Source organism: Trachurus japonicus, chromosome 3 (assembly GCF_045865225.1).
Source record: "Trachurus japonicus isolate A0001 chromosome 3, Traja_1.0".
In the NCBI taxonomy this organism is placed as follows: Eukaryota; Metazoa; Chordata; class Actinopteri; order Carangiformes; family Carangidae; genus Trachurus; species Trachurus japonicus.
In genome coordinates, this window is record NC_140909.1 from 10,273,205 (window position 1) to 10,286,926 (window position 13,722).

Below are 13,722 nucleotides of genomic sequence, written 5' to 3' on the forward strand. Positions count from 1 at the left end.
CTGCATAACCCTGTTTGTGTATCTCATATTTACTGCTTTGCTGTCCATGCAACACAGTAGGCTATCAGGTCACTAATAGAGAGCTGTGTTCAAATTAATTTTGTCTCAGCTGACTGTCTTACTGCTTTTTTTATGACATGATGGATTACAACTTCTCAACATCCACATCTGTGCAATTAAAGAGTCAAATAATTTGTGGACATTCAACTAAGCAAGTGGACTGAACCATTAGCACTATCCACCTAGGGCCCTAACTGCATAAGAACCTCAAATGCTGTCAATATCTGACTTTATGTCCACTCAAAATACCAATGCAGTATTTTGATCTGCATAAAACTCCTTATGAAAGCATATATCCAGTGTATTTTACAGTTACACTGAAAAATTGATGGTTATTTTTATTTTGTGATGGTAGTAAAAAATAATTTTGTTTGCAAAAAGTCTGGAGGCCAAAAAGAACAAAGAAACGCAGAAGTCTGGGCCAGACAGGCATGCAATGGGCCATAACACAAATCGCATATTCTCTTATCTTTTTTCTTTACTCCCTTTTGTCTCGTCAACTTGTCTCGGCCTACAGGTTTATGGTGCTTAGTCATATCTGGTCCCTTCAGCAACGTCATGTTTTTGTAATGTGGTTTTAGAATCGAAAGGAGAAAAGTTTCCTTCTCAGGTCTCACTTCCTGACTCTGACACAGACTGTTGGCTTCATCTAACATGTAATTTCTTGTCATGTAAGTATATGTTTATTCCTTTATTGTAACATAGATTGTAACATATTACGTTACTTTATTGAAATAACCTTACATTTAATATTTGAGGTGTGGTGTTGTAGTCAGTCTTTTCCTTAACATTCAAAACATGTCTTGACAGGTCTGTGTTCATCTGCTTCTGTGTTGCCGAAATTTGCTGCTCAACTAAAACTTGAATAGGTAGGTACCACATGGTTTTACCATATTCTAAATGTACTAATTTACAAATGTACATTCACTGAACACTTTATTAGGAACACCTTTGTCCATCTTGAAGTAGAATTATCTCAGTATTATTTGTATGAACAGTAAAAGAAGAAGTACAATCAGGTTTCTTTGCCCTCCTGTCTCCTCACCTGTTGCGTGTTACTTTGATTAGTTCTGTTGTATTTAGTATTGTGTGTCTTTCAGTTCCTTGTCGGATTATTGTTTGTTGTCATGGTGTTATGTTCTCCTTAAGCAATTAAAACTTAAGTTTGCAAGTAATCTGCCTGTGTTAGCTCTTGCACTTGGGTCCTTCCTCCTACAACCCTGACAATTTGTAAACTCACAAGGATCTTATATTTTATATACAGTATGATAGATCAACAAACACACAAATTCCATAATCCACAACATGTATGTGAATACAGTACATTCCTTTAATTTACAAATGAATGAATGAATGAATGGACAGTTAAATAGGATTCCCTATGTACTTAAAAACATATTCTATATTCTATTTTTCCTGTTAGGTTAGAATGACAGGCAGTGTAAAGCTTATTGTCTGATTAGATGAGAAATCTTTGATTGTTAGACCAGTCACCAGACATATTTGTCTCTTTGATGACAGAGATTTTCTCCAACCTACACTGATGGTTAACTGACTGATTATAACATTAGTAGTTATAGAATTGGTGAAGATAGGCCAAATATGAGCAACATAATCCACTCATTTGAATGGAATTGTTTCCTGTATTTTAAGATAATCTGACCAGTGCCAGGTTGTAGCTAAATATTCTACAGCTCAGACTTGATCTTCTCCTCCGCTCAGACTTGATCTTCTCCTCTAAAAATGTCAAACTATTGCTTGATTATTCCTTATTATTTTTTTTTTCTGTCCTCCCACAGGGAGAATGATGTGGATTATGGTCATACTGATCTCTGGTTGGTTTTCTTTCTTTTTTTCTTTTTTAATTCTAGGATATGATTCACACTTAATTTGAAGGCCCCTCGTACCTTCAAATGGCACTGTGCATGACTCTGTGTGTACATGATAAAACCGTGACCACTCTTGTCTCTCTGTCCCTGTCTCTCATCTATACAGGAATGTTTGTAATCACAGACACTGAGATTGTTTATCAGGCAGAGGTGAATGACATCGTCACCATCAGATTGGACATTCAGACCAAAATCGACATATCTCTCAACATTAAGTGCTTTTTCCTGTCAAAACCGCTAAAAGTTTTGTATCACATGGAAAATGGAAATGACATCCCAGAGTCTCAGGATCAGCACTTTGCAGGACGGGTTCAGTTTGACGGAGAAGGACAGATCAGACTTAATGTGTCCAGAGTCACAGCTGAAGACTCAGGAAAATACATCTGTGAACTGGCTGTTTATGACAAGATCATGGAGAAACTGGCCCTCATGACTTCTAGTAAGTTCTCTCAGAGGTCAAATGTCTTTTTTTTCTTTCTACAAGTTATTTGGTCAAAGGGGAGTAATCATAAGTGACTTGTGGTTGTGATGCACTTATACATGCAGTATTTTTCCGCAGAACACTTTGTCTTGAATGTAACCAAGACCACTGAAGGAAAGAAAAATGTCCGAACTCCTGCAGGTATGTCAAATAATGTTTGTGAGATGTTCAAGGTTTGCATTCTCAAAAATGAACTGTTACCACAGTTATATATATATATATTTTAAAAAGCTAGTGCCAGCTGTTATTTTGCATCACAGTCATGAAACATATGAATTAGTAATAAGACCAGAATTGCGATCCAACTATTGTCTCACCATCATACCAGATACTATAATAGTACATGTAAATCATGATCATTCTATAGGGCTAGCAGTATGATTTGTAATCATAACACAATACAACAATTGTGTTTGTGTGTCACCTGACTATTTCAGACTGACAATGTTAATGATTGGATGATGACCTGTAACTTACTTTTTAGTTAAGTTTATTTGACTAAATAATAATGTAATAACAGAATAACAAATCATCTGGGCTGGACTGTGTCATGTACAGTAGGCTTATACCTGTATTTTCATTTGTGGAGAAAACTCTGAGAAACAGGTATACTTGGCATTGACCTGAAATGCATCATACAAGAAGCAGTTAACAACTATTCTAAGTTTACTGAGTTGTACCAGACATGACCTACAGATATTTATGTACCATCTTCATGTAGGAGCTGAAAGCCCACCAAAAGGTCCGAGGCGGAAATGGGCTAGATGTCAGCATCGTGGATTGATAACAGCTGCAGCATATACAGCTCTTGCAATTCTAGTAGGTGTTGCCTTATATGTATACAGAAACTGCTGAACATTGGCTGATGGTATGTTCAGTTTTACACTCACACTCAAGCAAAGCATCTGGTCTGTCCACTGAAGCAGTCTCAATGTATTTGTGATGTCCATATCAAATAAATAAACATAACATAACATAACATAACATAACATAACATAACATAACATAACATAACATAACATAACATAACATAACATAACATAACATAACATAAGTCTGCTGACTTGTTGATTATATTGCTTTTGTGAGTATTTATAATGATGTAAAAATGATAATGATTATCAAAAATATGTTGTTTTTTCAGCTATTAAATTGTATTTTGCTTGATTGCTGCCTCAGATCTCTGTGCCTGTAGCCTGCTGACACTGTCAATAAGATGCTCTGTGTGCACATTTTAATATAAGGAAATATGAGAGACAACGGAAAGTGCTGTTTTGACAGGAAGATAAATTGCTGGAAATATTCTACATGAATTGCATATTAAAATTGATATTAGATTGTTTGTTATATCCCCAATCTACTAATCTATTATGTCAGTTTTGATTGCTTTTTTTTTTGAAGATAAAGTTGTTTTAATATAGATCTCAATGTCTTTGTTAAAAAGCAGTTATTGTAAGACTGAAATCAGTTGTTATTCAATTGTATGGAAAGAAAAAAAAACATGAAAGTGAGTTTCACCACATTTATGCAAAACTATGCAAGAAATAGGAAGTTGATAAGTCCCTCTCATGTTTAAGTTGAACATTCTAAAACCATTTTAGAAAACTGGTTAAATAAATAAGTTAATAATATTGCAGACATTTCTGTTCACTTTTATAAACAGTTTATGCTTAAATTAATTAATTGTAATAAATTAGGCTAAATAGATACTGCTGGATTATGGATCTAATGTTATGTTCCATATCTGGATTTTCAGTGTCACTCACATAGTGTGATCACACTGTCTGTGTTACAGTCCAATGAAATGTTATTCATATAGGTTACAGTCCATTTGATTGAACATGGACCATATATTTATGTTGCCTCTGCACCAGTAGCAAGTTGAGATAAAAATAAATTAATAAAAACAGCTGCTTTTCCCCACACAAGTCTTACTCAATTGACTATAGAAGCTTTTGTGATTTAAAAAATAGTCATTGCAAGATTGAAATCAGTCAATCAATGCTTTGATGATGGTTTGTGCAATTACAGAGTCTAGAGATATTAGCATTGTGAACATTCAACTAAGCAAGTCAACAAGTGGACTCAACCATTGGCACCTTCCATCTGAGTGCCCTATGACCCTGTGCATATACCTCAAATGCCATGTATGTGCAGTATTTTGATCTAGCTACATAAAACTCCTTATAGAAGCAGAATACATATTACAATTACACTGAGAAACTGATGATTATTTTCTATTTTGTGATTCCAGTAAAAAGAAAAGAAAAGTTTGTTACAAAGAGTCTGGAGGCCAAAAAGAACGAATAGCAGAAGTCTGCGCCGGCCATGCAATGGGTCATTACACAAAGAGCATTCACCAAAAATGATCATATATAGCTCAAACAAAGCTGAAAGCAGTTGTCTAACCTCCACCCTCAAACCAACAAGACAGGAAGTTTGTCTGAACATCAGTTCACACGGAGCTCCACCCTCAGTGCAGATCAGGTTCACATGACGAAAAAGCAGGGCAGAGGGCACCCACATTTAATAGGTACACACTTGTATTTTAATGTGTATCTTATTGCAACTTATGTTTGTAGTTTTTTTTCTTCTATTTTTTCTTATGTTTCGTCAACTAGGAATAAAGGTTTATGGCAATAGGCGAATTTACCAAAATGTTGAAATATCCCTTTAAGACTGGCCATGTTTGGAACCGAAAGGAAAAAATGTTTCGCCTAGATACGGTTATCTCTCAAACTCTTCCTGGTCTGACACAGACCACTGGATTCATCCCCGTTGTCAAGATGTAATTTCTTGTTGGGTAAGTCGTAATGTAATGTTTATTATCTTGTTGTTATTCTGTTAGTCCGCCATATGCTCGGGATAGACGCATTATAGTCAATTGCTCCGTTTCAGTCGAGAGTAGACCAACTACTACTCAAATCGGACTGGCTGTTGGAGGTCCTGTGGAAACACATCAGTAAATCATTTTCATAATTTTTTTGGAGTTGCCCCTCTGTGGATCCATTTAGGAGAGAGATTCTTGGGTCCTGGAGGCTGTTTTTAAAAAGGAAAATGTTTTAAACTTTCAAAGTCATGTAGGTTACCTGTGTTAGCTTATCTAGATGGACTTGAATATACAAAACGGGACAAATACCGTTTGAGGCTGTTGTTAGTGGGATACAAGAAGGAAGCTTTGACCAGAAATAAGAAGACAAACCAACAATAAAGGAGTGGATTGATATAGTTTACATGATGTAGGGAATTAAATTCAAATTAAGATGTTACAATGTATGAAAAGTGCCATATAAATAAAGTTGATTTGATTTGATTTGATTTGATTTGATTTGATTTAAGAAACCAAACTGATGTTTTTGAAGAAAACTCGGAAAACTATTCCCTGATTATTCCTTATAATTCCTCATTATTTTTGTGTCTTCTCACAGGGTAATGATGTGGATTCTGGTCCTACTGATCTCTATGAGCGGTTTGTTTTCATTCTTTTCATTTTAAGATGATTCATAGGCTACTTCATTTGAAGGTATACCTCCAACTCTCAAATGACATTGTGCATGACTCTACAGCACATGATAAATTTGGTTGTTGAATTCAGTCTCTATATTGTCACCAATAACAGTTACCAATGTCCCTCCTGTGCCTCTTTGCTCCCCTCTCTCATCTTAGGGATAATTGTTATCACAGACACTGAAACCTTCTATCAGGCAGAGGAGAATGACAGCATCACCATCAGATGGGACATTCAGACCAAAGCTGACATGTCTCTCATCAACATTTTTTGCTCTGCCTCATCAAAGCCTCTAAAAGTTTTGTATCACATGGTAAATGGAGATGACGTCCCAGAGTCTCAGCATCAGCAGTTTGCAGGACGGGTTCTGCTTGACAGAGAAGCTCTCAGAGAAGGACAGATCAGACTTCATGTGTCCAGAGTCACAGCTGAAGACTCTGGAAATTACAGGTGTGATCTGGCTGTTTATGACAAGACCAAGAAGAAATGGGCATTCAAGACCTCTGGTAAGTTCTCTCTGCAGATGTCAAAATTTACATTTCTTCACATTATTTTATAAAGAGGGTATAATACTTTGTGACCTGTGATGGTGTGTTACTGATGTACTTGTATTCCCCACAGAACACTTTGTCCTGAGTATAACCCAAACCATTAGTGAAGAGAACCGAGTCAAAACTGCAGGTAGGTAAAATAATGTTTGAGAGAGATTCACAAAAACAAACTGACAGTTATATTTAAAAAGAACAAATACTATGTATCAAGTGCCAGCTGTAATCACAGTTACTAAACTTTAAGGTATTTCATATGATACCAGAGGACTGACCCATAAGATTTAAGTACATGTAAATCGCAAAATTATGATTCTATATAAACTTAAAGCAGAAGTAAGCGGAATATTTGTGTTAATATAAGTCTTAAATAGTTATATCTTCCGACAGCAATCACTTACATAGAGTGTTTGGTCCGAAACACTGGTCTGTCAGTCACTCTGTTCTGCTGTGAGCCGAGGAGAAAACTTTCCTTGTATCCTACAACCTTTATCCAATGAGGAGAGAGAACGGCATAAAGGGGCGGTCCTCTCTGTGTGTGCAGCCAAGGGATGCGCGTGAATGTGGTGACGTAGGGACGAGGGTGGGGACTGCTAACTCCATCGGCTGACAAGAAGTTAGCCAAAACGACCGGATCGCTTACTTCTGCTTTAAGACAATTTTTGATTATAATACACCTCATTTACTTGCTTCCAGTTGTGTGTGTCATGTAACTTTTTTCTAGTCATATAAAAGGCACTTGACATGGAGTTTACTGAGTTGTATGAAACATCACATACAAACATTTATGTACCATCTTCATACAGGAGTTAAAACCCCACCAGAAGGGCCACCTCAGAAACAACATAAATGTGATGATTCTGGAAGTGTTGGACCAGTTTTAGCAGCTGTGGCTCTTGGATGTCTAATAGCTTATGGTGTATATGTTGTGGCTCAGCTGCTCCATTGCAACATTGGCTGAACGGAGATCTACAACATCAAGGTTGTTAGTGATGGAAAGTACTGTAGGCTACTTGACCAACATTTTGAAATAAGGTAAATAAGGGGTAGTGCTTTAAAATGTTTGCTTGAGTGAGTTTAGGTGGGAAATGTGTGGTCTTATTAATGTGTTTTGATGATTCATCTGTATTGAGCACTGCCAATCCTACAGGTGGACGCTGCATCGTTTCAGCTCAGGGCTGGGAAGTAACTAATCAAATTTGCACATTTTTATAGGGTGAATATGAACAGTTGTCTTTTGATGATTAATGAGTTTCATCAAAACTTAGTTGCAACAGTGTTACAATCAAATATAATAAGCACTAAAATAATGTTTGCTGATTGCACAGAGCTTATCAGCCAATATGTAGCCTAGCTATGGACCATCAGAATAAATCTCTGCTGATGTGTGGATTGTATTTTATTGTTGTGTGTATTTATATACAGGAGGATATAATAATTATCAAGATATTATTGTACATCTTTTTCAACTATTAAACTTTATATTCTGCTTCATTGCTGCCTTGTATCTTTACTGTCCTTTACTGTTTTTAGGAATATGGTAGTACGGCAGTTGAAAAATTGTTCAGTCAAAGGAAAGTGCTGTTTTCACAGGAAGATAATTTGCTAAGAAATGAAGTGCACATTCAAATTGATATCAGATTTTTTCCTCATCTACTAGGCTATAGGTAGACTAAAGATGCAAAGGACTTGGATGAAAAGATTAAAATGTTTTGTTTTTTGAAGATAAAGTTGTTTTAATATCAATTTCTTTGTTAAAAACAGTCATTGTAAGACTGAAATCAGTTAACACATCTATGCTTAGTGTTAGTGTTATTGGGGAAAAAACAAACATGAAAGTGAGGTTCAGCACATTCATGAAAACCATGCAAGAAATAGGAAGTTGATGAGAAAGTCCCTGTCATACTGTGGTTTGAGTTCAACATTCTATGAAATTCTTTGGTGAAATAAGTTAGTCAATAATATTACAGACATTTCTGTTCACTTTTATATACAGTCACTGCTTAAATTAAATAATTGAAATAAATTAGGCTAAATAGTATATGGCTGCTTGATCGTGGATCTATTATATGATGTTATGTTCTTCTTATAGGTCCATGTGCTGGATCTGGATTTTCATGTCATTCACATTGTGATCACACTGTCGACACACAACAAAAGGTTATTCAAATAGGTTCCAATCCATTTTATTTAACATGGGCCATATATTAATGCTACCTATTCAAGTTGCAATAAAAATCCCTTCCCCACACATTTCTTACTCAATTGACAATTGAAGCTTTTGTGATTTGAAAAAAAGTCATTATAAGACTGGAATCAGTTAATGCCTCTGCTTGATGTCAGTGTTATTCAATTGTATGGAGAAAAAAAACATGTAAGTGAGGTTTGGCACGTAGACCTATGCAAAACCATGCAAGAAATAAGAAATTCCATACTGTAGTTTGAGTTGAACAGAAAATTGGTGAACTGGAGAAGTAAATAATGTTGCTGACATTTCTTTTCACTTTTTTTTTTATAAAGTCGACAATTTAAATGAATTAAATAACATGAGGCTGCTGGACCCGAATCATATTTTTCGCAACGCAGTTTATTGCTATTAGGCTACTGCTGTATTTGCGATAGTGCTACTTTAACAGTTAGAAAAGTTGGAAAACAATTCCCAAAGAATTTAAGACGATACAAGAGAGAACTGTAAAAAATAGTTTCAGCTCAGAGGTGATAAGTACGGTGCAACCAGCTGCATAACCCTGTTTGTGTATCTCATTTTTACTGCTTTGCTGTCCATACAACACAGTATCAGCTCACTGATAGAGAGCTGTGTTCAAATGAATTCTGTCTCAGCTGTTACCCCAGTCTTACTGCTTTTTTAATGACATGATGGATTACAACTTCTCAACATCCACATCTGTGCAATTAAAGAGTCAAATCATTTATGGACATTCAACTAAGCAAATGAACTGAACCATTAGCACTATTCACCAGGGCCCTAACTGCATAAGAACCTCAAATGCTGTCAATATCTGACTTTATGTCCACTCAAAATACATATAAAACTCTTTATGAAAGTGTGTATTCAGTGTATTTTACAGTTACACTGAGAAATTGATGGTTATTTTTATTTTGTGATTGTAGTAAAACATTATTTTGTTTGCAAAGAGTCTGGAGGCCAAAAAGAAGTCTGGGCCAGGCATGCAATGAGCCATAACACAAATAGTATCTTCTCTTGTGTTTTTTCTTGACTTCCTTTTGTCTCGTCAACTCGGCCTACAGGTTTATGGTGCTTAGTCATATCCCCTTCAGACCCTGCGTCCATTGGAATGGACATGACATATTTCTGTCTCTAAACAAATAAATACTCTGTAATTCAATGATGTCAGCAATGCTAGTTACTGATTGGGTCCTGATTATCCAACCACAATCATGTTATGACTTTGAGCACACTCTGAGAGAGTGACAGACATCGGACAAGACAAGCATGGTGGACCGACTGCAGAGAGGGAGGAGGAAGCGCCCATTTTCAGTCAAAAATATACATTTATGTTCATGCTGGCCAAAGCAATTTGCTGTCAGTATACTTTTAACTGTTAAAAGTCATAATATTTGAAGTTATTTTAAACAAATATCATATCATTAATTTGTAGGATTTTTTCAAAGTCCAATGTCCATTGCAGTGGACATCAGGAGTTAGGCGAGGTAAGCCAACACTCAAATGCTTAGTGTCAGTATATAAAGAAACAAAATACCTGTAAGCTTTTCATAGGTAAAGCATGGTGTAACAGTTTATTTATTCATGATTATAACATTTTTAATATATATTTTTTGTTCATAATGTTCTCATAATCATAATAATGAGTGTCAAAGACTCCCTTAAACGTCTCGTAAATCTGAACTTGACTCCATGAATTCAGGCAATGAGGAGGATGTTACCAGGAGTGAGATAGGTGGTAGGCCTAAGTTTAGAAATTAAGACATTTTTTAATTCTTAGTATGTGGTTTTCATCAATTTAATGTCTTATCTAAATGGAATGGATAAGTATTCGAGAGTGAGAATACATAAAATGAGTTCAAATGTGATTGTTTTGTTATTAGATTCAGAGAGGGACAGTGGAGAGGTTATAGTACATGCATGCCAGAAGAACTTATGTGGCAGATGAGATTGAGGTAGAGGAGACAGACAGTATAGTGAAAGAGGAGGACAGGAGGAGATGACAGTAGCAAGGAAGGAAGAAATGAAGTGGCGTCACAGGCCATTCACTACAATCATGGGCACGTCCTTTTTAGAATGCTCCAATTGATGAGGATCATCCCATAGACCCTATGAAGACATCAAACAATATACTGTATACAGTGGCAAGAACAAATATGGAATTTCTTAGTTTTCTGCATTAATTAGCCATTCAATGTGATCCGATCATCTAAGTCACAAGTATAAACAAACACGATGTGCTTAACCTAATTCCACACAATTATAATAGTTCATGTCTTCATTGAACATGTCCAATAAACATTCACAGTGCAGGTGGAAGAAGTAAGTGAACCCTTGGATTTAATACACGGTTGAACCTCCTTTGGCAGCAAAAACCTCAACCAAACGTTTCCTGTAGCTGCAGATCAGAACTGCACAACACCATTGGTCCTTACAGAACTGCTTCAGCTCAGCCATGTTCTTAGGATGTCTGGTGTGAATGGAGATCATTCCATAGCATCCCTATTGGATTCAGGTCTGGGCTCTGACTGGGCCATTCCCAAAGGTGGATTTTCTTTTTTTGAAGCTACTCTAGATTATCTAGGTTGTAGATTTACTTCAATGTTTAGGCTCATTGTCCTGCTGCATCACACTATTCTACTGAATTCAGCTAGTGGACAGCCACCCTGACATTATCCTGTAGGAAGTCTTGATAAACTTTTACTTTAAAAAATAAATACAAAAAATTAAATCTTAGTTTCAACAGTCGACAAAATATTTTCCCATTAGTGTTGTGGAGTGGCAAACGTCAGGCCTGCAATGGAAAGCAAAGCAATTAATGCAGAAAACTAGGAAATTCCAAAGGGTTCATACTATTTCTTGCCACTGTACCTATATTCTACCTAAAGTGCAGTATAACATGGTTGACATGCCAGATTATGATGAAAACAACGAGGCTACCAGATGAAGACTATACATGAAAAAACACATATTTTGTGACAAGTGCGACATCCTCCTCTCTTCTTGCAGGCTTCTATCAAGTTGATGTACATGTTTAGAACTGCACACAAACTCAAAACCATGCAAACATCCAGTTCCAGATGTTTAGGTCATAACTGATTGATTACTATGTGGAAAAACACAACCTTATTTTTCTTAAGTTTTTCTGACATTTTACAGCCTTTTAGTCCTGGCGTCCATTGGAATGGACATGAAAAAATACTATTAAAAACATGAGTTAGCAAAAAAATTTTTTTTCCACTTTGTTTTTTATGTTTGAGAGGAGTCAGAATACATAAAAAAAATTTTTTTTGCTCAGCCAAAAAAATGCGGGTCTGAAGGGGATATCTGGTCCATTCAGCAATGTTTTTGTAATGTGGTTTTAGAATCGAAAGGAAAAGTGTTTACTCCTCACGTTGTCTCACTTCCTGATTCTGACACATGGCTTCATCTCCGATGTAATTTCTTGTGTAAGTAGTGGATGTTTATTCCTTTATTGGTGTGTAGATTGTAACACATTCTGTTACTTTCTTTAAATAACCTTACAATTCATCTTCGAGGTGTGTTGTTGTAGTTCCTTAACATTCAAAACATATCATGACAGGTGTGTGTTCATCTGCTTCTGTGTTGCCGGATCTTGCCGCTCAACTGAAACTTTTAAGACACATAAAAAAGTAGGTAAGACATGGTTTTACCATATTCAAAATTTACTAATTTACAAATATACATTCACTGAGCAATCTATTTACACCTTTGTCGTCCAACTTTATCTTGAAGTAGATTTATGTCAGTATTATTTGTATGAAAGCAATAAATACAACAAATACAAAACCTGAATTTGTAAACTCACAAAGATATCTTATATTTTATATATGAATATGATGGATCAACAAACACACAAATTCCATAATCCACAACACATTATGTGAATACATGTACAAATAAATGAAGAGCATTTGTGAACAACATTTACAACTTATTTTATTTGTGAAGCGAAAAGTGAAGACTATAGATTTCCTGAATGGACAGTTAAATAGGATTCACATTCTCTACTTAAAAACATATTCTATTCAGCTTGTTTTTTTTCCCAGTTAAGTTAGAATGACCTGCAGTGTAAAGCTTATTGTCTGATGGGAGGAGAAATCCACCATGTGTAATATTTGATTGTTAGACCAGACACATTTGTCTCTTTGAGGACAGAGATTGTCTCCAACCTACACTGATGATTAATTGACTGATTATAATAACATTAGTAGTTATACAATTGGCGAAGATAGGCCAATGATGGGCAACATAATCCACTCATTTGAATTAGAATGGAATTGTTTCCTGATTTATTTTAAGATAATCTGACCAGTGCCAGGTTGTAGCTAAATATTTACAGCTCAGACTTGATCTTCTCCTCCAAAAATGTCAAACTAGTATTGCCTGATTATTCCTCATTATTTTTTGGTGTCTTTTCACAGGGAGAATGATGTGGATTCTGGTCATACTGTTCTCTATAAGTGGTTGGTTTTCTTTCTTTTTTCTTTTTTAAGATATGATTCATACTTAATTTGATGGCCCCTTGTACCCTAAAATGATACTGTGCATAACTGTGTTAAATTTGGTCCCTGGATTCAGTCTCTGAGTAGCTACCACCAAAACTGTGACCACTCTTGTCTCTGTCTCTCATCTATACAGGAATGTTTGTAATCACAGACACTGAGATCGTTTATCAGGCAGAGGAGAATGACACTGTCACCATCAGATTGGACATTCAGACCAAAACTGACTTGCCTAGTAAGTTCTCTCAGAGGTCAAATGTCTTTATTTTTCTTTAAGTTATTTGGTCAAAGGGGAGTAATCATAAGTGACTTGTGGTTGTGGTACTGATGCACTTATACATGCAGTATTTTTCCACAGAACACACTGTCTTGAATTTAACCAAGAACCCTGAAGGAGAGAGAAATGTCCTAACTCCTGCAGGTATGTCAAATAATAAGTTGTTCAGAGTTTGCATTCTCAAAAATGAACTGTTACCACATAGGCCTATATATATTTTAAAAAGC

The 13,722-nt window shown here is 35.8% G+C and overlaps 2 protein-coding genes across 2 annotated transcripts in view; both read left to right on the forward strand.

The window, feature by feature from the left end:
* The window catches only part of vat1l (vesicle amine transport 1-like), a 321,886-nt gene that overhangs the window by 291,626 nt on the left and 16,538 nt on the right, over window positions 1-13,722 (forward strand). The gene's annotated exons all lie outside the window — the stretch shown is intronic.
* On the forward strand, window positions 5,803-7,817 carry LOC146989595 (uncharacterized). Its single transcript, XM_085773090.1, has 4 exons — window positions 5,803-5,899; window positions 6,097-6,444; window positions 6,560-6,619; window positions 7,293-7,817. Exons 1-4 carry the CDS (start codon window positions 5,863-5,865, stop codon window positions 7,445-7,447), a joined length of 600 nt encoding a protein of 199 aa, XP_085629216.1. The 5' UTR covers window positions 5,803-5,862; the 3' UTR covers window positions 7,448-7,817.